Consider the following 23,634-nt stretch of genomic DNA (forward strand, 5'->3'; position numbering starts at 1 on the left):
AAAGACCTAGATGTACCTACTTCTGAGCTGCAGCTCATTCAGTGGTCTTGTCACACTTAAGCAATTCCAGATTTCTGTTCTAGAGTAGCACAAAACCTTGGGCGTTAAATGAAAGATAACGTGCTGCAGATGAAGCCTTGCTTGAGCACATGAGCAGGCCACGCAGGGCAGCAAGGGGTGAGGGTAGGGGGGAAGGGGGAAGGAGTGCGGGGAATCTGTTTAAACAGAAATGTGAGCTGCTACCCTGTGAGAGGCTGAACAAGTCACAGGCTGGTGCTGACACTCAATTCTAGCAGCCGTTGCCCTGAGGAGAAGAGCAAAGACAGTGCACAGATTTTCAGTCTGAAAGCTAGACAACTGGAGGTAGATATGACAACAGTCAATAAGGTCACAAATGGCATCAGTAAGGAGAAGAACTCCAGTCTTGGATGTGATCTCATGAATGAGATCAAACTAATTATCAGAAAAAAAAAACATAGAATCATAGAATCGTTTGAATTAGAAGGGATCCATGGAGGTCACCTAGTCCCACTGCCCTGCAGTGAACTGGGACATCACCAGCCAGATCAAGTTGCTCAGAGCTCCAGTCAGCCTGACCTTGAACGCCCCCAGGGACTCAGCCACCTCTCTGGTCAACTTATTTCAGTGCCTCACCACCCTTATCGTAAAAATCGGTTTTTTTGTAGCCAATCTAAATCTGCCCTCTTCCAGTTTGAAACCATTTCCCCTCGTCCTATCACAACAGACTCCGCTAAAGAGTCTGTTCCTTCTTTCTTACAGCCCCCTTTTAGATACTGAAAGCTTAAGTACTTTTTCCAAACAATGCCTGCTTACTTAGTTTACTCAGTTTACTCAGTGCCAAACTGCTCTGCATGCCCATGTATAGTTCAGAAATGGTCAGAAAAACTTTCAGGAAAGATCAAGTGTTATCAAAAACTATAAAGCTGTCTCAGCGGCCAAACACAAGGAGAAATGACAAGGAAGAAAATCACTGTGTTCTGGCTGTTTTTGCAACCATTCTTGGAGCGCTCCTGCAGGTTCTTGCAAACAAAGAGCGACTTCTGATCTGACCATACAGAGCCATCTTTAAATGTTCCTCTGTACTTGTACAATTCGTTCATATAGAATGTTTGGATTAAGAATATTTCATACCCGTACAAAACAATGTTTTTTTCACAGTCACTCCACATGCTATAGTACAAATTAAATCAGAGACCCTTTCTTCAGCAGGAAAGTTATTCAGGTTAAATTTAATTAAATAATCAGCATTTAAATACCTAAAACTAATCACAATGAATTGCTAGTGTTAAATATAATCTTGACCACAGAACAAACTGATGTGATGACTTCAGCATTGCCCCAGCTGAGATTATGGGTTACTCAAGTATTATGGTTTAGATGCTGAATTTTCACTGAATTATTGTGTGCCTACTGCATCAAGTTTAATTTATTATCAGGCTAATTAAAGTGTTCTAAAATATTGCAGTTTCTAGAAAAACAACCCCTTAAGGAATTCCCGTGACAAGTCATTAAATTAATGTTCAAAATAATATTCTCATTTTTATCCAAGTCAAGGAGATAAAATATAACTAGAGACTGGAGAGCAGTCCCACACTAAAGGATTTGGGGGTTCTGGTTGATGACAAGTTGAATCTAAGTTAGCAGTGTACCCTGGCAGCCCAAGGGGCCAACTATACCCTGGGTTGCATCAGGCCCAGCATGGTCTGTGCATGAGGGAAGGGGCTGTGCCTCTCAGCCCTGCACTGTGCAGCCTCACCTCAAGCATTGGGTGCAGGTTTGGGTACCACAATATAACAAGGACAGAAAGCAATTAGAAAGTGTCCAAAAGAGGGCTGCAAAGATGGGAAAGAGTCTAGAGGGCAAGATGTATGAGGAGAGCATATTCTATGTTTCTATGATTAATTTTTCATGAATTTTACACATCCAGAAATTTACTGTATTTTTTTAAGAACCTCATAAAACACAACAAAGTCTTGCACCTGGGGAGGACACCCAGCTGGAAAGTAGCTTTGCAGACAAGGATCTTGGGGTCCTGGTGGACACCAAATTGAACATGAGTCAGCACTGTGCCCTTGCTATGAAGACTAATGATATCCTGGGCTGCATTAGGCAAAACATTGTCAGCAAGTTAAGAGAGGCGATCCTTCTCCTCTAGTCAGCACTGGTGAGGTCACACCTGGAGTGCTGTATTCAGTTTCAGGCTCCCCAGTACAAGGGAGACACACTGGAGAAAGACCAACAAAGAGCTAACAAGATGATAAAGGGACTGGAGCACCACTCCTATAAGGGAAGGCTGGCAGAGCTGGGGCTTTCTAGTCGAAAGAGAAGGCTCAGGGTGATCTTTTGACATGTATAAACCTGAAGAGAGAAAGAATTTGGAGTCAGGTTCTTCTCAGTGGTGGCAAGTGCCAGGACAAGAGGCAATGAGCATGAACTGGAACACAAGAGATGATGTCTGAAAATCAGAAACGCTTTTGACTATACACGTCATGGAACACTGGCAAAGGTTACCCAGAGGCTGTGGAGTCTCCTCCCTGGAGAGACTCAAAAGCCACCGCGATATAGACCAAGGCAGCCTACTCTGGGCATCCCTACTGGACTGGGCTGAACCAGATAACCAAACTGAACCAGATGACCTCTTAAAGTTCCTTCCTACCTCAGCTATTGTATCTACAGAAATACTGAACCCTTTTCAAGAGGATGCCTCAAAACTAGCTTGCTATCTATCTATCTATATATACATATTTTTTTGAAAGTAGTATTTGTAGCACTCGTTGGAAGACAGGTATCTTCCACTTAACAGCAAGCAGGAGATAACTGTTCCTTAAGAATGCTTCTAGTTAGGGCCATAATAGAGGCGTAAAGACGGCAATTGCCCTCCACTCCTCCCCCCTCCAAAACAACAACAACAACAAAAAAAAAAAAACAACCCAACCTGGTGTCTGCTCTATTTTGGCATAATGAAACAAGCTTAGTTTCAAGCTATTACAAGCAGATTTACTCTTTTTGTGCTTAAGAAATAATGGTACTAATGTGTTGCCACTCTTGAAATCAAATATGAATCTATTTAATTGAAAAAGATAAGTATTTTCCTTTCACTGTTGGATTTTATTTTCAAGGTTTCAGCCATTTGAAAAATGGAAAAGAGCTGATGCAGTGTTGCAGATCATCCTTTTTTTCTTTTTTTTTTTTCTTTTTTTTTTTTTCCTTTTTCTTTTTTTCCGTTTTCTTTCCCGGGTGATGAGAGTGGTGAGACACTTGGACAGGTTGCCTAGAGGCTTTGTGTGCCCCATCATTAGAAGTGTTCCTACTTGGGTTGGTCAATGCTTTGAGCAACATGCTGTAGTGAAAGATGTCCCTGCCCATGACAAGGAGGATGGACTAGAATGTCTTCAAGGGTCCTTTCCAACACAAATCATTTTTGATTCTATTAAAAGGACATTTGTTGCAGGAAAACCTATGCAGATGCCTGTGTTTAGATAGTACGGTAGCCCCACTAGCTTTATCAAAATTCCTCCCATAGTGAACGTAAATATAACTTTTTAATAGGAGCTTCTTCTAAACCAACTCTGGGTCCAAGTATATCTGGTGCAGCAAGCTATTCTGGATTATTAGTGTCAGCATCCAAAAAGGTGCACATGTGGTACACTTCTAAAAACGATAGGGGAATTAGACCAAATAAAGTCACGTGTGAGAAAGCAGCTTGTTATACGCACTCCAGTTGATCAGTTTAACTTCGGACTTTTTTTTCTCCCGGATTAATCAGTCTTATACCTTTGACGTTTACACAATGTTGCTAAGCTAGCACAGTCAGGAGTTGATTTTGTCACAGCATCCATGAAGTTTCCTCCCCTAGAAGCATCTGAAAATCTAGATTTATTCTAAACAGAAGAAAACAATGAGTATTCAAAACCAACTTCCAAAGGCAGTGGAAGCACCTTATTAACATCGAAAAAGAAAAGCTTCCAGAGACGTTTCCTTCTAGAAAGATCTTACCAGCCCAGTGAGAAGACAACAGGCATTACGGTGTAATGGAACCAGCCTGCTCCAGAGTATCCATATAACGTCGTTGTGAGAAAACATTGCTAAAATGTTCAGCTTTACCTCAAAGTGTGCAACCCTAATCAAAGCCTCCTAGGCGCATAACGCAGCTCTTCTGACAGAAAGGCGCTACCATTACGCTCTCTCAACAGCAGGGCCTCAAACAATGGCCCTACCTAATCTCCTAACAAAGGAAAAAGTTACGGCACTCTTCGCCCTTCGTCTGCAGCCCTCTCCTGAAACACACCGAGGGCTGAACTCTCCCCACACGGCCGCCGTGCGGTGCGGGCCGGACCAGGCCAGGTCAGCGGGGCGGGTGGGGCTTTCCCCGCCCCTTCCCTCGGGGTCTACTTAAGGAGAAGAGCGGCCGTCGAAAAGAGCTGCTTCTTTCACACCCCCCCCTTCTTCCCTTGTAAGAAAGACAAGAAGAGGGGGAAAAAAAAAAAAGCAAAAAAAAAAAAAAAAACACGGCGAAAAAAAAAAAAAAAAAAGCGGGGTTATTCAGCGTCTGTTTTCCCAACGCTCCTATTGTTTTAAAGGCCTCGTTTGTTTTTGAGTGTGTGGGTGCTGTCACAGCTCCGGAGAACGATGGTAAGTCGGGCGGGGGATAACGGGGGAACGGTGGTGGGGCGGGTGGAGAGTGGGCTGTGAGGTGCGCTGGTCCGGGGGGGCAGCATAGCGGCAGTGGTGGGGCGGGGGACGGGGATCCCAGCAGTTGTGGCGCTGCAGCCTCACAGTGCCGTGCGGAGCCCCCGAGAATTACTGCCTTTTACAGTAGGTTCTAGAATCTTACACGTTAGGGTGTGAATTTTAGTGATACTGCGGGAAAATGATAATAAAATAAGGCTGAGGCGTGAGTTGGTGTCGTGGTCGGAGCCGTGGTGTGAGGACTTCGAGACGTGAGATGCGTCGTGCTGCGAGCGGCCATTTTGTGACTCCGGGCACAGTCACGGCCCTTCTATCCGCCGCCTCAGATCCGCTTGGGCGCGGCGTGACGGCTTGCCCTGCTACCGTGGGCTCTCCATCAGTTCCGGCTGTCCTCAGCCTTTTGGCATTTCCCCCCTTAGCCCTTTTTGTTAGCCCGTTTCCCGGCGCCGAGCTGTTAAGCCGCCCGAGCGGACCGTTGTCTCTTCGGAGCGCCGGCCCCACCCGGCGGTTTCCGGCAGCGCTCTGCGGTGATGCTGCCCGGCCCCGCACGTGCCCGTTCCGTGCAAAGTGCCCTTCGTCTTCGAGAATATTCTGCCTGATGTGGTCCCTGCTGGGGCGAAGCCTGGCGTCGCCGGATCCGGGTACAGTTCTGGTTGGTGCTAAACGTGTTCAGGGAAGGCAGCCGTAAAGCGTTCCTATCGAGGTGACTGTGTTCTAGTATATGAGCCGGCAGCTGAAAAGCTGAAACTGTTCACAGGCAGCATTGCTTTAAAAGAGATTCCTTATTTTCGGCTTCGCCCCCCCCCCCACTAAGAACGGTATCTGCTATTGTAAGGCTGACAGCTCAGCGGCTCGTAGGCAGCCCCGGGTAGCGGAGTTGAGCAGCGCTGCTGCGTGGCTCCCCCTGCCGCCTCCGGCCGGACGCAACGCCCCGAAGCCGCCGCCATCTTCTCCTTCCGCAGCGGCTGCCATGGCAACCGTAGGCGGGTAGCGGGCGTGAATACTGCGCTGTATGCCTCTTATTTTAAATAAACCCCGTGTGAATTCAGGGAGGAAGCGATCCGAGACATCGGGAAGCAGTGCTTCTGTGGCCAGAGGGAAAATAAAGGCTTTCTTTCCCCAGACGCAGTTGCGGGCATCACTCAGGCACTTCCACCTCTTTGTTTACCGACCCCTGCTGTAATTCAGGGGTTATTCCATCTTCCTGCCTTGAAGTCGACGCTCTGTGAAACAGTGCAAAGAGTAAATTACTTAATTCCCCTTGTGATAGGAGAAAAGGGGTAGGGGGGAAGAAATTATGTAGGTTGAAAAACTGAATGAACCGTGAGTCTCCTCACACCTGGAAACTGGTTTTCAAAGTTGCTTTGTGAGCTGCGGAGATAGAGAAGCTCTGCTTAAGGTATTTTTGAATGATTGGGTCAGTTTAGTTGCACTCGGTGATCCTTACGGGTCCTCTCCAGCTAAGGTTATCCTATGATTCAACTGGTGCTTCATTGTACTTCATGGTACATAATTCATCTGTTTAAGTGTAGCGTTTTTTCCAGTTTTGGGAATTGGAAACGGCTTTGGATACTGATCCAGCAGCAGTGCAGTTTGCCTGTAGTATGCACAGAAGTAAGGCAGCTTTGGGTATTAAAATGACAATAACATTTTATGCTGATAAAATAAGGGTGATGCTTTGTTTGATTTTACGGAAGTTTTCCATTGTAGTACTGAAGACTTCTAAAGTAAATTCAAAAGGAAAAAGACGCTGTTTCATGTCTTCATACTATGATAACTTTTTCATCATGTTCATCAGTAGCTCCTTTTTATGTTCTGAGAAATGTGTATTAAAGTCTTTAAAGCTTATTTTTGATATTGAAATGTTTGTCCCAGTGCCTAAGGAGCCTATTTGCCCCTTTAGATATTTAGTGAAGAAGGGTTAAAGAGCTGTATATTCTTTCAAAGTTTTCTCCTGCAGTGTTATTGTGAGAAACTAACGATGTGCTTCCATGGTAGCCAAGGCTGTTTTTTACCTGCTTGTCAGCAGTATGTGTATGCCGACCCACTTTCTTGTGCTGATTCTGGCTCTCCTGGGTGCATTTGCTGTGAGCAACTTCCTGCTTAAAGTTGCCAGAGAACTTGCACAGCCGAGTGAATGCTTTCTTTGAGCTTCGGTCACTGAAACAGGTCCAAAAAGAGGGAACAGACGTTAACAGGTCAGCTGTAGAGTTGGTCTCGTGTTTGAGTTAAAATGTTCGTTATCTGGGGGTATGATCAGCTCCAGCTCTCCTCTTATTTTCTTCTTGCTGTGATGTGTTCTCACGCTAGAGCAAGTGTTTACACAACTGTGGAATGAGCTTGGATCAGAAGCAGATGTATCTGAAAATTGCAACCATTTTTCGCTTGTGGAATGTATGGCCCTATTCCCTTTGCAGTGGTATAAAAAGCTGTCCTGGTACAATAAGCTGTCCTGTGTACAACAGAAGTAACCTACTACACAGTTTGCAGTCGGTAGCATATAGTTGGTGAGGTAAATGAGTTACATACAAGAACGTGGTACTGGATGTGATGGAGCCAGGTACTTCAAGGTCCAGCTTCATGAGATGCTGTTTAACTATGCCTCTCAGAATGGGTATTTTCCATCTCCGTTTCTTCTGCATCCGCTGAATCTCAGGTGGATCTGATGCTTATCTGATAGCACAGTAAGCTGATTCTGTTGTCTAAAATAACACAATACTAATCTGGTCAAAACTTGATCTCAGTGCTATTCTTTCTTAGAAACTAAGCTTAGTGTGAACTGACAGCTGTTAGATCTTGTGCAGAAGAGGTGTAAGAGAAGAGATGTAGCAAATTGTCTTTGCTTTTTAGGGGTAGTCTAGTGTTAATTTGATTCAGTCATTCTGAAATCGTACTTGTGGAAAGCTGAATTCTACTTTTGGCATTTCTTAATTGCTGGTTGAATCGTGCCACATGGACAGATTGGTTCTTGTAATTTTCTTACTCCCTTATTGGATGTCCAATTTGAATGAACATTGATCATTTGCAGCTGCAGTTTAAATAACTCTGTGTTAAACGTATAATTTGTTACATTGAAAAATGGGTGCTAGTGATTGTAAATTATTAGTAGGTTTCAAAGTATTAGTAACCTCAACTAAATCAAAAGATCTGCATGTCTGAAATAGGGGTAATGCCACACCAGTTGAGCTGTAAGGAAAAAGTTATTAATGTTTTGATCTGTCTTGACACAGAGAAATGAGCACTACTGAGATGGTCAAAGTAGTTTTTTTCTACAAGGTAGGTAAAGAATGGCACGTACGTAGAATCATTTATTCAGTTAAGATGAGGAACCAAAGTCTCATCTGTATGGTCGTGTATTTGTAAATATTTTTGTATAATGTTTGGAGTGTGTTTTAGAGTATGGGACACATCTTGGTGGCATCAGCAACAAGAAATGGAATTGCATGTAGTCTGTGTGAGCAAATGATTCCCTCTATAAACATTAATCCATAATCCATTTTCCTCTGATCTGAATTGAATGAGAAACTTTGAGATGTGAGTTTGGTTCAAGTCAGAAGGTGCGTGTGGAATGTGGGTGTGCAAAGCACATGTTGGCTGTGGTTACTGCATGACACCGTGCAGATATGTGCAGTGCTCTGGTGCTTGCCACTCTGACACAGGTTCACAGTCATTCTTATTTCTCTTGTAGTTAAATTGACTAAAACTTATTTTCTGAAGTGCAGATAAATGGTGTGAATATTCGATCAAGATTGTGTTATCTACCTCACAGTTAAATTGTAGTACAACTCTGTACCATTGTTCCAAGGAGTTTCATAAGCTTTACTCACTTGTTGAGCATTTCAGGCTTTTGATCAGGAAAATGATGGAATTTATTCACTGGATAATCAATTCACAGTAAAGAATTGAAGAATTTTTTGCTTGTGTCTAAAAGGAATTGTGTAAAACTTTGAGGTGAATAATTTTGGGGCTCTCCTTGTAAGTTGGGTGGTAGCAACAATGGTTGTGAGGCTTCCAGTTGGGCAAGGCTGCTTAGTGTAGCCTATCTGGAGTCTAGATCTGAAGTCTTAGCCTCAAAGAAGGGTTGGTTCAAACTTGTCCATATGAATGTTCCATTTGCAGTAGGTACTTCCTTTATATAACTGGAGACATGCTATTGATATTTGTGGTCTCAAACTGTATCTAGATGAAGGCTTACCTAGAAGCATATTATAATGTGACTGAGATGTTCCTGTTTAACCTTTTCAGTCTGCAAATACAGAAGCCCAGTGTGGAAGTGTCTCAGAAGATAATACCCATCTGTCAACAACCTGCCAAGGATATGTTTTACCAGAAGGAAAAATCATGCCAAATACTGTCTTTGTTGGTGGAATTGATATAAGGGTATTTATATGCTTTCAGTGTTTTTAAACTACGTATGATATGCTTTAGTGGGAAAGAAATAGGAATTTTAACTTCTGGAAGGCTTTCTTAATTGAGTCTTTACTGATCTTGAAATAATGCATTGTGGTAAGAGAACTTTGAAACTGACAAATAAGATTTTCGTGGAACATTAGGAGGTGTTTTAAAGCTACAAGTACCATTCTTAAACTCAACTGTAACAGTTCACTGTGTCTGTGAAGTAGTTCAAGACTTTGTTTCTTTTAGATGAATGAAGCAGAAATTCGGAGTTACTTTGAACAGTATGGTACTGTGAAGGAAGTGAAAATAATCACTGACAGAACTGGTGTTTCCAAAGGGTGAGCAGAATGTCATTACTTACTGCTTATATGGATGTAATCCTAACATAAATGTTGTCTGTTGATCAGTAGTTGCTCGCTTACCATGCTTAAGCCTTTCAAATTAAGGTGAATTGAAGTGAAACGTAAAACTAGACTGATCTTAAATCTGTTCAGTCTTACAGTTGAGAACAGGACAGATTTTATGTTGTTGGTGTACCTGTTGAGGGAAAATAGTGTTACTGTCACTTAACCAATGGGAGCAAAGCATAAAACTTAGTGGATGCTTGTGAAGGCTCTTCTTTCAGAGGTTGAAACTTGTTGACTTTTTCTGATGGCCACAGCAGTTAAGCATCAGTGTAATACCACTGATGTAACTGAGAGAGGGAGTAGACTTTCACTGGGACTGTTGGACTGCAGTCTTTGATTGCTCAGGGGTAAGTTAGAGGCAACCAAACTGTTTTAGGTGGTGAGTGAAACTTAAGGGATGGTAGAAAGTTACAGAGAATTCCCATTGGGTATGTAGAAGGAACTTTGATAGGAAGTATCAAAGTTTGTACAATCTACAAATCCTTTGTAGAAGGAACTTCACTATAGGTGAAGAACTTAAGTGAAGGTGTTTGGACTCTGCCCAGTTGAGTTCAGAGGAAGGCTCGCCCAGCTTTGAAATTAGACTTGTTTTGCAAGGAAGACTTCACCTCTAAAGGTGTGCTAATTGTTTTCTGTTACTCTGAGCAGATTCTAAAAAGTATCATTTCTTTTTCATGGGCAATGAGCTGAAAATATTGAGCTTAATGACCCTTGCCTGGTCTTTGTGGTAAATTCTAATCTGTGATTAGCAAGCATATGTTCTGATCATTGGTAAATTGCATATTCCATCGATTGACATACTCTACAGCTCTGAGTATTGTCTCCAATATTAAGGCTTAAATAAACAACAGGTACTGACATAAATTGAAAACCTCTTTTGGGATCGCTTCCTCCAACAGTGCAATTATTCCTGTAGTTCCTCCTTTCATTCAAGCCTTTGCAATATGCACAGAACTTAGTACATCATAATTAATGGAGCTTTTGGGTTTTTGGTGCTACTAATATTAACAACAGAACTCATTTGAGTAACTTTAATGGGAGAATATTGAATCTGGCATTTAATTCCTTTCATTTCGCCCAGTGTGCTGTCAGCAGCAAATGCACTTTGCTGAATTATATATTAATGTCCTGTTAATATCAGTTAATGTTCTTTTAACTGTTTTAGTTTAAAAAGAAAAAAACTAACAGCTACCAAAAAAAATCAAAACGTAGTAATTGAATGGTGTATTTTTTTCTTTTCAGGTATGGATTTGTTTCATTCCTGGACACTGTGGATGTTCAAAAAATAGTAGAAGTAAGTTCTTTGTCAAGTTGCCAGAAGAACCTTCTCTATGCAGTTGTAGGTGTGGTTAGGGGAAAACAATCCTATTGAGGAAAGTAAAAAGAAAAAGAGTAGAACTGCCCTGAAGTAAATGTGCTTAAATATTGTTGTGACTTAACCCAGTAGGTTAATGAGTACCTCATTGTATTTTAGTCACTGCACTCCTCCCCAGCCTTATGGGAAGATAATTTAAAAAAAAGAATAACCAACCCAAAAAAGCACCACAAAGTAGAGTTTGTGACTTAAGATGAAAGCTATTAACTAAGAGACTAGGAAAAGGAAAAATGGGTACCAGTTGTGATAATTGTGTGTATATATGTAACTGTTATCCTTTACATGTGTATATAAAAGACAAGTGATGCACAAGCAATGCTCACCACCCACCAGGTGATGCCCAGCTGGTCCCTGAGCAGTGGCAGGCTGCCTGATGAATTTCTCCCCTTTTCATACTTTTCTTGTACATGATATCATATGTTACAGAATATCCCTTTAGCAAGTTCAGGTCAGTCGTCCTGATTCTGCACCATCCCAGCTCCTTGTGTCCCCTGCAGTGCCACTGGTGGCAGGACAGTAGGAGAAGCTGGGAAAACTGAAATGGTTCCATGCAGCACTGCTCAGCAACAGCTGGAAACATCAGTATGTCTCAGTCAGTGTAGTTTTTTTCCTAAAACCAAAACAAAGCAGCATACTAGACACTGAAAGAAAGCAACCCTGTCCCAGCTGAAAAGTCAGAAACAAAATTAATGTAGTCCTGGTATTGGTGTGATTTGAAGTCTTGGGTCTTTTGGAGGATTTGGGGGAAGAAAAGTGGCTGCATACGGAGGCAGTGATAAAACAGAACAGAGATTGGCTTGGATAGTGTGCATAAAACAGAATGAAGACTGGCAGTCTGTAATTAAAGTAATTTAAGGATACAAGTGAGTGGATACAGAGAGCATTACAGGAGATTAAAGGTAAAAGGCTTAGAAAGAAGAAAAAGAAGGGAGATGGAGGCTCTTCGAAACTGTATGTGAGTTGGTGATGCTGTAGTACGGAAATAAATCATGGTTTCCTGGAATTTAAACTGACCACCCACCTTACTTATTCTCCAGCTTATGGAGTAACTTATTTTTCAGTCACAGATCAGTGTCCATGGTAAAAGGCTGAAACTGGGACCAGCAATTAGAAAACAACAAAACTTGTGTAAGTATATATGAAGTCAGATTATAAGTTTAGTTTTTCTGTAATCAAACAACAGTGTTCTTCCAAGTCCTTTTTTTTTCAGTGTAGTGTGCATGTTGCACATGATGTCAGTTCTAAATCACAGCCTCATTGTTTGTGGGGTGTACAGTTTTGATTATAAAATTGAATGAAGATTGGGAGCACAGTAGCTGAAAATGCAGTATGGTTAAGTCACTGAATTTAAAAGTCAAAATGTTGAAAAGTTTTTTGCATGTTGAATTCAAATATTTATGAAATACTCCTTAAAATGTTTTAATGTTTTTTTTTTTTCTTAAAACAAGGTTCTTATGTGCAGCCTAGACCATTAGCTTTCAATCCTCCTGCACCACAATTCCATAGTGTATGGAGTAACCAAAATACAGAGACCTACGTGCAGCCTCAAGCTGTGGTGAGCCCGCTAACTCAGTATGTACAGGTAAGGTTATTTGTGCTGCTGTTTGGGAGTTGTAGTTCAATGTTCATGAAAGTGTAAGCTATGTACACCTTCTCAAATCCGTATAAAGGTTCCAATCTCAGCTTACCTGCTCATTTTTGTCTTGTATTTCCCAATAAAGGTCTTAATTTAAAGCTATTTAAACTCCCAACAGGCCTGAAAAATTAATTTAATCATTCTTTATAAAACAAAATGCAGGAAGATGATGCACTTTTGATTTTGAAAATAAGTCTTGTAGGTGGAGCATTCAATTAAATAATAGTTCTTCAGTGGACTTGCTGCTTGTCATGCATCCAGATATTTACTGTGTTATTGTCTTATTGAGATAAACCACAGGCTTTAAAATCCAGTGTTTTCAAGTAGAAGTTAGCGTGTTACTCTTTTCTCCTACCAAAGCAAATCTTGTTTTTTTTGCTGCCTTTGTAGGGACGCTTGTGCTAGGCACAGCAGATACCATAACACCTTCCTTTGAACTTGAAATTAAAAAAACAACTTTTGTTTTGTAGACGTATGCATACAGTTCACCAGCTTTATTGATACAGCAGCAAGTTCCTGTAGGATATCAGCCAGCATACAACTATCAGGTATGTAATTCTTTAAGTTGGAGCAGTAAAGTTGTTGGGACATGCAGCACTACGGGTGTTTTCAGGGAGAAAGAACCTTTTAAGGAAACCTAACAGTTAAACCAGTTTCATGTCACTAGATTAATGATAGTGATGAAAATATTGAAAGGTGGCAACATCCATTTCAAACAAAATGATCATTTAGAGTTGTTTTGCTTATGGGAGGAAACTTTGTGCTTGTGCACTGTAAACAAAATCAACTATTTATGCAATAAACAGAACTGCTAGTCAGATTTATAATTGTGGGATATATTCAAAGTAGAAAAGTGTTCCTTTGAGCTGTAAAAATGTACAGAAAGGTACTTAGTAGCCATTTTTGAGCTTGTAATGAAATGTGTAGGTTGTCTTTGTTCTTGCAGACTAAATGAGGTAGATTAGTAACTGTGGAAACTGAAGGTGTGAGATGTTTTGTCTGCATGGCTGCTGTGACTGCACTTGGTTCTTTTCCTAATCTTTAGCTATGTTAAATTTGGAATGAGGAAAGGTAGGGGGCCTTTGGAATTTGTGGTGGGACAGACTTTGTGCTGAGTACTGTGAGGTCCACATGAAAAAGATACCATGCTGCACTAAGAACTGTAAGAAGGAAAAAATCCAGGTGTGAAGTATGGTGTGTGTATATATTGTGCCTATTAAAGAGCATTTATCTGTGTGGGAAATGGATAGATAAAAGCTGATTATTCTTCAATTCCTGTTTAAGGCTCCACCACAATGGATTCCTGGGGAGCAAAGAAACTATGTTATGCCTCCGGTAAGTCTGCAGGATTTACTATAAGTGTTTTGATACTTAAAATAAAAATAAAAATCAGACTGTTGGTTTACCAGGTCTGTGTGGAATCCAGTCTATGCAACTCTGTAGTTGCTGACATAAATAGTTGTTTAGGCCTTCCTTCTGATGTGTTAGTTTAGAAGTTGTATGACTGAACTAGAACTACCAGTTGTATATTGTTAGTAGCTAGTGAATTCTGGAATTTTAACGTGGAAACAAGATTTGTTCTTCGTGCAAAGCTGAAGGAAGGATAACGTCTAATGCACAAGCTGTGTTTTTAAGATCTGTAAAATACTACTGGTTGTTCCAGTTCTTTTGCAGACTTGTAAAAATCTTCAGAATACTTTTCCCTGCAGATAATGTTTTTAGTTCAAGAGCTCTTCTGAGCAGTTAGTGAGGTTGCTACAGACTAGGTGGCTGATGGCTTCCAAGGAGATAACTTCTTGTGACTTCACACAAGTGACATCCACAAGAGAGGAACGTTGTACAACATTTCTTTAACAGGATTGGCACTGGATCTTAAACTTGCATCTCCTATTCCTCAGTTCAAATACTGTATTTTTAGAGTGCTATTTCTATGAAGTGTTTTAAGAGCTATTATCTTTCAAGCTTGTTCCCAGCAGATGCATATCGACTCTGGAAGGTAAATGTGGGAGAGGTGAGAGTCAGAAAACAAAACTTCATGGGTATATATTGCTCTTGGCATTCATGTATTGTCTCTGATCATATTAGAAGAAAACTTTGTTATTACTTAGTTGAAAGCATGTGCTCTCAGCTTTGTTTTCAAGCCTTTCTGTATTACAGGGAAGTCTGTATTTCTGTTAGTGAGGGAACGTATTTGCTAAATAATTTTGACAACAAAACCTATATATGGAGAACGTGTTGAGGAGCTAGCTTTCAAAAGCAATTACAGTGATGAGGGAAGACATGTATTTGAAAGTATTCTTTTTGGAAGGGGGTAGAACTGTCTTTAAAACAGGTCAGGATACAGTTATCCCCTTTTGTGAAACTATACCAAAATGTTAAGGCTGGCTTTGCCTCTTGGTAGGTGGGAACGAGTGACAACATAGTTATGCATATTCTTGTAGTGTTACTAAAATACTGCGCTGTCTTCAATATGCAGGTTTATACTTCGGTAAACTATCACTACAGTGAGGATCCAGAGTTTATACAGACGGAATGTGCTGCTCCAGAGCCCACACAGTTGTCTGGTAATAGTCCACAAAAAGTAAGTTTTCTCAGAGCATTTTTTACTGTTAGACCTGTTCCCATGTTTTTTGTGTGTGAGGGCTACATGGCTTACGTGGCTTGAAGAGGTCTCCTGACCTCTTCATCTTTTCTAGAATTAAGGTTGTAATCATCATTTCAGCCATTGTTTAATCCACTGTAATTTCTGCATGATTTCAGAAGGCTATCTTGCTTTCTTAAAGCTATTAATAGTTAGTCTGTAGTGTAGGGATGTGTACAATGTGATCACGTCAAGATGTTCTTAATCTGGTAAGAATTATTGAAGAATTACAGCTACTAAAATGGCAGATTGGGTAGCACTTCCCATCTTACTCAGGTTTATGAGTCTCAAAATGTAGATGGGTGAAATTTATTACTCTCTTATCTGCTTGCTTTTGTGGAAAGCTATCTCTATTTGGCCAGCAGTTGGTTCTGAATTCCTTTCTTTAAAGAAGACTATTGCTCTCCTGTCTGCCTCTTACACAGCTCTGTACTGGCTTGTTGCTGATAAAAACATTTATGTTGTAAATGACAACTGGGAGCATTGAAAGCAATTACCAACATTAAAGGGAAAAATTCAGGGAGAAAACTGAAAGGACTTCTGAGTGAAGTGTAAACCCTGTGACAGACTCACTGCTAGTATTAGGGCAACTGATAGAATTATTATAGAGGCATCTCTTTTATTTCAGAAGTCTGTGGACAGGAGCATACAAACAGTAGTATCTTGTCTGTTTAATCCTGAAAACCGCCTGAGGAACAGCTTTGTATCACAAGAAGACTACTTCAGGGTATGTAGTGAAAGCAAAACTAAATCTCTGAAAGCAGCTGATCTTAACTTTGTTCATATACAGGATACCATAAAGACAAAGATTGATCTGTACTTGCTTGAGTTCTTATTTTTTGTATGTGCACTGAGATGAATGAATGGTTAGCTTTCAGTTAGTTAATACTGAAAGAAAATTGCAGAAATTGAGTTCAGTGGATTTAAGTGCATTGATAGAATGCTGCATGAGAACTGCTGAGCAGTCAGCTATTGGGTATTTAGAGCTAATCATCCCTCAGGAGCAATCTGCTGAAAGGTAAGCAGATTGCATCTTGTAAACAAGAGAACAGAGTTACATGGTTATGGTCTTTTCTCCACTTAAGTACTCACTGTGGATGTCTATCTGTACTTTAGTTAAAAAGTAAATAATTTCTACAATAAAGTGTAGTTAGATCAATACCTGGTCATCAGTACCTGGTATTAATGGGAAGTTTTTTGCTGTGCATTCAGTCTTCAGAGAGGCCTGATTACATTCCCTTCTTTTATATTAGGGTTTCAACATTATACCTAAAAGCCTGCTACTTTTTTTTTTTGTTTTGTTTTAAAAAGACAGATGTGAACTAGGCACCTGTACTGTGAAGCCAGAATAGAGAAGCTGTGTTTGACAGATTTAGAGAGGACTGAGTAATACAGAGAATGTCTTGAGATATTTGTGATGCTTTTGTTGTTTTGTTGCTACTGTTGTCTAGAAGCATGGCTTTTTGTTTTTTTCTCCTATTCCAGGAGAGGAGGGCGCATCACTTCAGAAAAGGAAGAGCAGTGCTCAAAAGTGTTTGATCAACAAAGACTTTGAAGTACATAAATGTATTACTTTGATGTTCTTACAGTTCAGTTTAGTAAGATGTGTAGTAAAAAGTGTAACCTTTTTTCAGAAAGTTGCTTCAAGTTGAAGTTTGTGTTCCTGTTTTACCTGTTCCAGTATAGCTATTTTTGCTTGCGGAGTTTGAAGTTGTAGAGTTGAAATGCTTCCAGGTTTTATTACTAGCTTGCATGCTTTTCCCACTAACTAACTGAAATGCTAATTTTAAAGAACTTATATGGGGAAGGGGAAAAGAAAAACACTCTTGGTTTGTTTGGTACATGTGGATTTTCTTCTGAGCTTTAAGGTACAGTTTGTTGCATGTTAAAATTTAGTTCTTACTAAACCACAATTTTAAGTTACTAATGTCAACCAGTTACCTCTTGCAGTTCAAAAGTTGAAGCAGTTCCTTGTCCAAGATGGAGTATTTTAAAACTGAGCTCTTAATCAGTGGAACAGAAGATGTCAAGGTGTAACTCAACTGAAGCCCCTTTTAAGTCCTGGTTCTCTTTAGATACATAATCAATGTCTTTGTTGGCTAATGACAATTTATCTGTGTGAATACTAGGATTCCTGTATGTAACTTAAGATGCAAGAATGTAATTAGTTATGTTGGCTGCTCAGGGGAGTATGATTTTTTTTTTTTTTTTTTTTACTGGATTAATTTTAGCAATACCTGTATCTTAAAATTGTGAGAAAATACTGCATTTAAAATATGCCTAACTTTGTGATGCAAAGTGTTAATCAAAGAATACATGTAAGCATATTTTAATAATAATTATGTAGATTTTAGTAATGTATTTTGAAACAATAAATTTTTTTATTTTGACTTACCCTTCCTGGTGTGAGTGACATCCTAATACTTCTTTTTAAGCTGCTTTGAGAAAGGCATGCAGCATAGTATTTATTGAAGGAATTGAAGATCTGTTGCTATAAGCTTGTTGTAACTGGAATTCTTACCTACCGTGTTTGGGTTAGTTCCTACCTGCACTTTTGAAAGAGTAGAACTGAGAACAGCAGTCAATCTTGTGTGTGTGTTGAGTCCTAGTCTGATTCATTCTTAGTACTACCCTATCTCTCCAAATAAAAAAGGAAATAACTCCTTTGTAGATGTGTGTGTATGAATGAATGGAATGGCATGTCCTGTTTCAGATGTCTAGAAGTAGATGTCAGTGAAACATGCAGTAAGAGCTGAGTTGCTACAGACCTGGGTGATGGACTATAAGATACAGCATAGAAATGTCCCAGGACTGTTGCTCAGGAGTAGGAGTGTTCAAGATGAGATTATTAAATTGCAGGAGGGAGGCGAAGAGGAGAGGGCTTGGGGGATAGCAATAATTGGTGCAATTCCACATAAAATTACTCAAACAATCTTCTGGCAGCATAAATTGACTTAAAGTTGTTCACTTTTTTCTCAGCTCAGACTGTTCCTTATCACTAAAGATGCTGTGTCCTTAAGTGTATTTCTGCACTATCAGTCACCATGTTTTTGTCAACCTATTGCTTTAATAGTGTTGTTCTTTTGATATACTTCCACGTTTCCAGCTTCTGTGTAAGTGGTTTTCAATCGTACACAATTAAACTCCACATACAAGTAATCTGGAGTTTTGAGTACAAGGACCCTTTCCTTTGCAACTTTAAGTACCTAAGCAGCAGCCTACTTGTAATGTTACATCTGTGATGCCAGTTTATTGATAAAGGTAATTGTTTCTTTGCAAATGCAGAATTCATTTTGGCTTAATGTTCTTGTTGGCTAAGTTGCCTTGGGATGTGTTTGATTCTTTATGTTGTGCTATAAGAAAACATGATCTGCTTGTATGTAGCTTTCATTGAGGAGTCTTAACACCAAAAGAAGAGATAAAAACAGAAGATATCTAAATAAAGTGCAAATTTTATGTTTATTTGACCAAGTGTTTCTGGTAAGGCCATCTGGTGAGCAAGTTGATTGTTCAGTATGTTTGAAATGGTTGGTGCTAGATATGAGTTGTTCTTACAAGCATGCTGAGAAGGCTTAGTGAAATGCATAGCTCAGGCCTTACAAGCACCATTTATTTTCTCTTCCATTAGATCATGTTGAGCTACTTTTGTTAGCCATTTCTCACCCATAGAAAACACTATCTTTTTTTTTTTTTAATTATTCCCATCTGGGAATTGTACATTTTGTGGCATATACCATTGAAAGTAACAAGTTATAACTAAGAACATCTTTAATGTTTGTTTGAAGTACCCTGTAAGCATAACACAGAAGTAGTAGGTAAATCTCTTTTTGTGTTGCGTTTAGAAAGCTAAAACATCTGTTTAGTATGGCTGTAGCTGAAGGCATTTTGAAAGTAGGTGTACAATTAGCTGCTTGCAAGTTTGTTCCTCCTGTGTTACTAAATTGAGTGGACCATGTTAATTGGGAGCTGGTAGGTATAATAGTGGGTTCTTAGGGATATGCTTTTGTTTTGTTTTGTTTTTTTAAACTTGTGCAAGCGAAACAAATTTTGATTTGTCTCTGGCTTAACCTGGCAAGCTTAACACAGCTGTTTGTTCAGTCCCCCCTTTGGTGGGATTAGGAAGTCATGGCAGGGAAGAGGAGGGGAAGGAAGGAACTTGGGGGTCAAGATAAGGGCAATTTAGTAGGGAAGAAACACAAAACAAATGACTTCCAGCTTGCTCATTCAACAGCACTTCCTCCACCCGGCTGACTGCGCCCAGTGTCATTCAGTATGATGCCCCGTGGTGTGAAACATCCCTATGGCCAGTTTAGGTCAGCAGTGTGGCAGTGTCTCCTCCTGGCTTCTTGTGAACCTCAAGCTTCCTTGCTGGCAAGGTGGCATGAGAAGCATAAAGTCCTGGGCTCTGTGTAAGCACTGCTCAGCAATAAATAAAACATGGGTGTTATCATTTTCCTCCTAGATCTAAAGCCTGGCATCATACCAGCTGCAGAGAAGAAAATTAACCATGCCAGCAGAAATTGGGACATTCGAGTATGTTTTGTGTGGGATCCAAAAGCATCCAAGTTTCCTGTAACTAGTAAGGCAGCTTTTTGCATTAGTTTTGCATTAGTTGTTTAGGTAAGATAGCAAAACAGTGTTTGCATTTACTTGGTATTATTTAACTAAGGCACTTGATTATTTTATGGTCCTTTAAGTGAAATGTCCTAGTGTGCTGTTTGGTTCTGTGGCCTTTTCAAACTCTTCTCGCAAGCTTTGCCACCTGACAGAACTAGTCTTGGAATGAGACAGCCAGCCAGATGGTATTCTTGGATCTCTGTTGGAATGATAGTCTGTCTGGCACAGACAGGAATTTTCTGTCAAAATGGAAATATTTTTTTTCCTTCTAGGTATTTGTGCATTAAACTAAGATGCCAAGTTCTGTCTTACATGAAGATTATTTGATACTTGGATGCTACAGAGAAACAAAAAAATGCTTCCTTAATTCCTTAAAATGTGAACCTTTTAGAGGACTTTCTTGTGAGTGTCATAATGAAGCAATTATTTTCTCAAAGTCCACTCATCTGTAGCCTGTAGATGTCTGCAGGAAGGTGTTAGTGGACAAGTATTTCATGATAGGCGTACTGTAATTTAAAAGCTCTAGTGTCTTGCCACTTCAAGTCTGAGAACGTAATCTATTAAAAGGATTCAGATTGAAAGGAGAGGATCATTAAGTATTATCTCTACAATGAAAAAGTTTGAGTAGCTTCACAATCTAGATGGGTTCTTGCTTCATACTGTATTTCATTCCTGCTCTCCAGTTTATGATGAACTTTAAACTTACGGGTTGGAGAGGAAGGGGAGAAAAGAGGGTGTGGGGGACTGAAGTATGCTTGAACTGCAACTCTTTTTAGGAGGACACAAGCTGAGTTACTCTGGGTCTTTGTTAATCCTGTGACTCTTCTGGCTTTAGCAGGATAGGATAGAAGTTTGCGCTACATGGGAAAAGCTTTGAATTTATGTGCTTGGTACTCAAAACATTCCTCAAGCTGGTGAGAAAGCTTTGTTCTTTTAGTTTACAGTTGCAAGGCTATTAAGTGCAGTAATGAGGAATACAGACTTTTAATTTTAAAAATACATTACTGTAAAATGTCAGAGCTAAAAATGTGGAGTATGTATCTATATAGTATGTACCCTGTTCAAGAGCTGTCAGCATAAAGCAACAATAACGCTCTCAGAGCCTCAAAATACATAATAAAGACATCTGCTGCAGAAGATTGTGGTTTTTGTCTGCATGGTGGGTTGTACATAGCAATCTGTCCTGTACTGTTTCAGCTGGGTTGGATTCTGTAACAGAAGACAGCTCTGTAATGTTCCTGTGAGTTACCATCATTACTTGCTTATATTGTTACTTCATAAGTTGGTTGTATATGTTTTGAAGTAGTGTTTGAACTATTGAGAATGTTGCTTTCTTTTCCCTCTGTCCCATCCAAAGTGCTGTAAGTTGAGCCTTATACTCTATGTACTATGTATTTTAATTTTCAATGAATAATACTTTGAATATTGCTTGGTTTTGACGGGGATGAGCTTAAGGACAAACTTAACTGAATGTTTTTTCTCACATTTATTTTGTGTGGTACCCTTGGTACACTGAACATGTTCATTGGGTAGTCTTAGGATAATTTAGGATTAGAACAGCCCTTTAAGAGGCTATTTATGCTTTTCCCCGGGAGAAGAATGATGCTTGGAAGTTGAAAATGTTTTGGTCTGTAGTAGTTAATGGCACTACTTGAGTGGGTTGGGCACATGCTTTCGCCTTTGGCTTTTGGAAGGATATAAAGATGGCTGTGACGTACCACATTACCATTACTATGTGGTTTCTGACTAATGTATGCATTTGGTTACTAAGTCGCATTACTAAATCATCTTCTATCTTCTTGCACACTTACTGAGATGAAAATCTCTGCTGAAGTCACTAATGACTGGGAGAATATCCTCCTCAGAATTGCTCTGTCACTTTGCAAATCCTAACTGCTGCACTGAGCAGCTGCCTTGTGATTTAGGTAGGCTGGAAGTCTTTTCTGGAAGATAATTTGCCCATAACCATTAGAGGACTCGCACCATACTGTATTAAAAGATGGCTCTGTAGTTAAGGGGAGTCAGATAGCAGTTCAGCTCTTCGTTTTCCTCCTAGTATGAGTATCTTTGGGCAAGATATATGTAGTATTGTAGACAAAGCCTTACACTGTGAATGGTTTCCCTTATTTTCCTTGCTATTGAGTTTGTTGTTTGTTACCATTATTTTGAAAAATAGCAAACTTGCTTGCAGTCCCAGAGGTTTAAAAGCAAACAAAAGCTTTCACCTTAAACAAAAGTATTCAGCTTATACATACATACATACACATATATATATATATTATTTTATATAAATATTCACCTTATTTCTCCTATTCAGCAAACTGACATGCAGTTAAAGTTACAGCAGTAAATGTTAGGAATGCTAACTGAGGTCATTTTCACTTTCACTAAATAGAAATCTTTACGCTTGGAGTTAAGCAAACTTAATTACTAAATCTCTTCTAAGTGGGAAAATAAAGTTGTGCCAACAGATCCTTATTGATAGTATTCTTACTGTAAATACAGGACTCATCTATTTTTGACAGGGAATTAAGTCTGTGGTTGTTCAACATGAATGCTGCAGTAGCTTCCATAAATCTTGACAGTAGCACCTATCACTGCTACGATGGGTCTTCATTGACTTAAGAGACTGAAATGATTTTTCTGCTCTTTTAGGTCTGTGGCAGTTTAATTAAAGTGTGATTTCTGCTAAGAGGTTTTTAAAGCATATTTTTCAAAGTAAGAAAAAAATCAATAAAATCAATAGCAGTGGTGTTTCAGAAGGACTGTAGTGCAGCATTGTCTGCTAGTAAATTGTGATTTCTGTGCTGATTGGCCTTCTTTCATTGTGCTCGTGGGGGATGTGGTAAAAGGGGCCAGAATGCTCAGGAATTGCAGGCCGCTGGAAAATGAGGAGGGGCTCTTCTGTTCAGTGGTTTAGACTGAAGCTTTCAGATGAATGCTGAGACAATGCTGAATGTTTCTGTCAAGATAATGGAAGCCCAAGTATGGAATGCTGAATTGCTACCTGTAACTCAATTTATCTACAGCTTTTATCTACTGCACTTCTAGGCAGTTGCAAGAGACCCAGGCTTGTGCTGGGGCCTCGGTGAATTGAAATAGCAGATAAACTTTGAATGGTACATCAGCAAAGTCTTGTACATCTGGTAAGAATATTTTCTAGGCTTGCATTTATATTCAAAACCACTAGAGAAACATTTCTTGTCTCTACTTTGCTGCTTCCTTTTGAGTTGAGCAAGCGCCTGACTGCATTTGTGTGAGATCCAGGGAGGCAGGCAGGAAGGTTCGTTGGCCTCTGACAAGTTTCTTATTCATGCTTTTTCAAAGGAGTAGATCCTGTACGTGGTCAGCACAAAGCAGAGTTCCTCTGACCGTATGAGATTTGCTTATTAAGTGACTGGTGGCGCATATTCTTAAGAATAAGCCAACCTTTAAAGCTGTTCTTTCAAACAGTGCTCTCAAAAATGAGACAAGTATTTTTGCACCACAAACTTTGACTACTCTTTCCTGTCTTTGAGACTGATCAGTTTTCAAGAAACTGTTTATGTGGCTGTGGTGGAGCCCAGTATGGCAACTGAGTTTGTGGTGCAGCTGGAGGTATATAGGAATTGTAAAGGTAGATGAGTTCACTGTCTTTGTAGTAGTTGTTAAGTGCTTTGTGATACTTTAGTGTGATCTGTGTGGATGGATGTTAGTGTTTTAGACTGCTTTAAAACCATCTAGGTTTTACTTCCATATGTTATCATCACACTGTTGGACCCAGCTGTGTATCCTTTCCCTACATTGTACCAGTTGCCATGACAGCATACAGCAGCTGACTGGTGGCAGTAACAGGCATGTGACTTCTTTG

The 23,634-nt window shown here is 40.0% G+C and overlaps 1 protein-coding gene across 1 annotated transcript; it reads left to right on the forward strand.

Annotated features, from left to right (window-relative positions):
- The first annotated feature begins 5,308 nt into the window (after positions 1-5,308).
- DAZL (deleted in azoospermia like) lies at positions 5,309-16,706 on the forward strand. Its single transcript, XM_042817471.1, has 11 exons — positions 5,309-5,362; positions 8,956-9,090; positions 9,355-9,446; positions 10,758-10,809; positions 11,952-12,018; positions 12,339-12,472; positions 12,997-13,074; positions 13,811-13,861; positions 15,003-15,107; positions 15,796-15,894; positions 16,653-16,706. The coding sequence occupies exons 1-11, from the start codon at positions 5,309-5,311 to the stop codon at positions 16,704-16,706; spliced, it is 921 nt and encodes a 306-aa protein (XP_042673405.1).
- The last annotated feature ends 6,928 nt before the right edge of the window (positions 16,707-23,634 follow it).

This window comes from Centrocercus urophasianus, unplaced genomic scaffold, assembly GCF_019232065.1.
Source record: "Centrocercus urophasianus isolate 14NV4802_14NV808 unplaced genomic scaffold, USGS_Curo_1.0 seq_16, whole genome shotgun sequence".
In the NCBI taxonomy this organism is placed as follows: Eukaryota; Metazoa; Chordata; class Aves; order Galliformes; family Phasianidae; genus Centrocercus; species Centrocercus urophasianus.

What these genes read in the sequence shown, in the direction of transcription:
- DAZL (XM_042817471.1), top strand. Translation starts at nt 5,309, where the DNA reads ATGTGGTCCCTGCTGGGGCGAAGCCTGGCGTCGCCGGATCCGGGTACA. An exon ending in GAAACTATGTTATGCCTCCG is followed by an intron (nt 13,862 to 15,002) that starts GTAAGTCTGCAG and finishes TTCAATATGCAG; the next exon opens with GTTTATACTTCGGTAAACTA. An exon ending in CACAAGAAGACTACTTCAGG is followed by an intron (nt 15,895 to 16,652) that starts GTATGTAGTGAA and finishes CTCCTATTCCAG; the next exon opens with GAGAGGAGGGCGCATCACTT.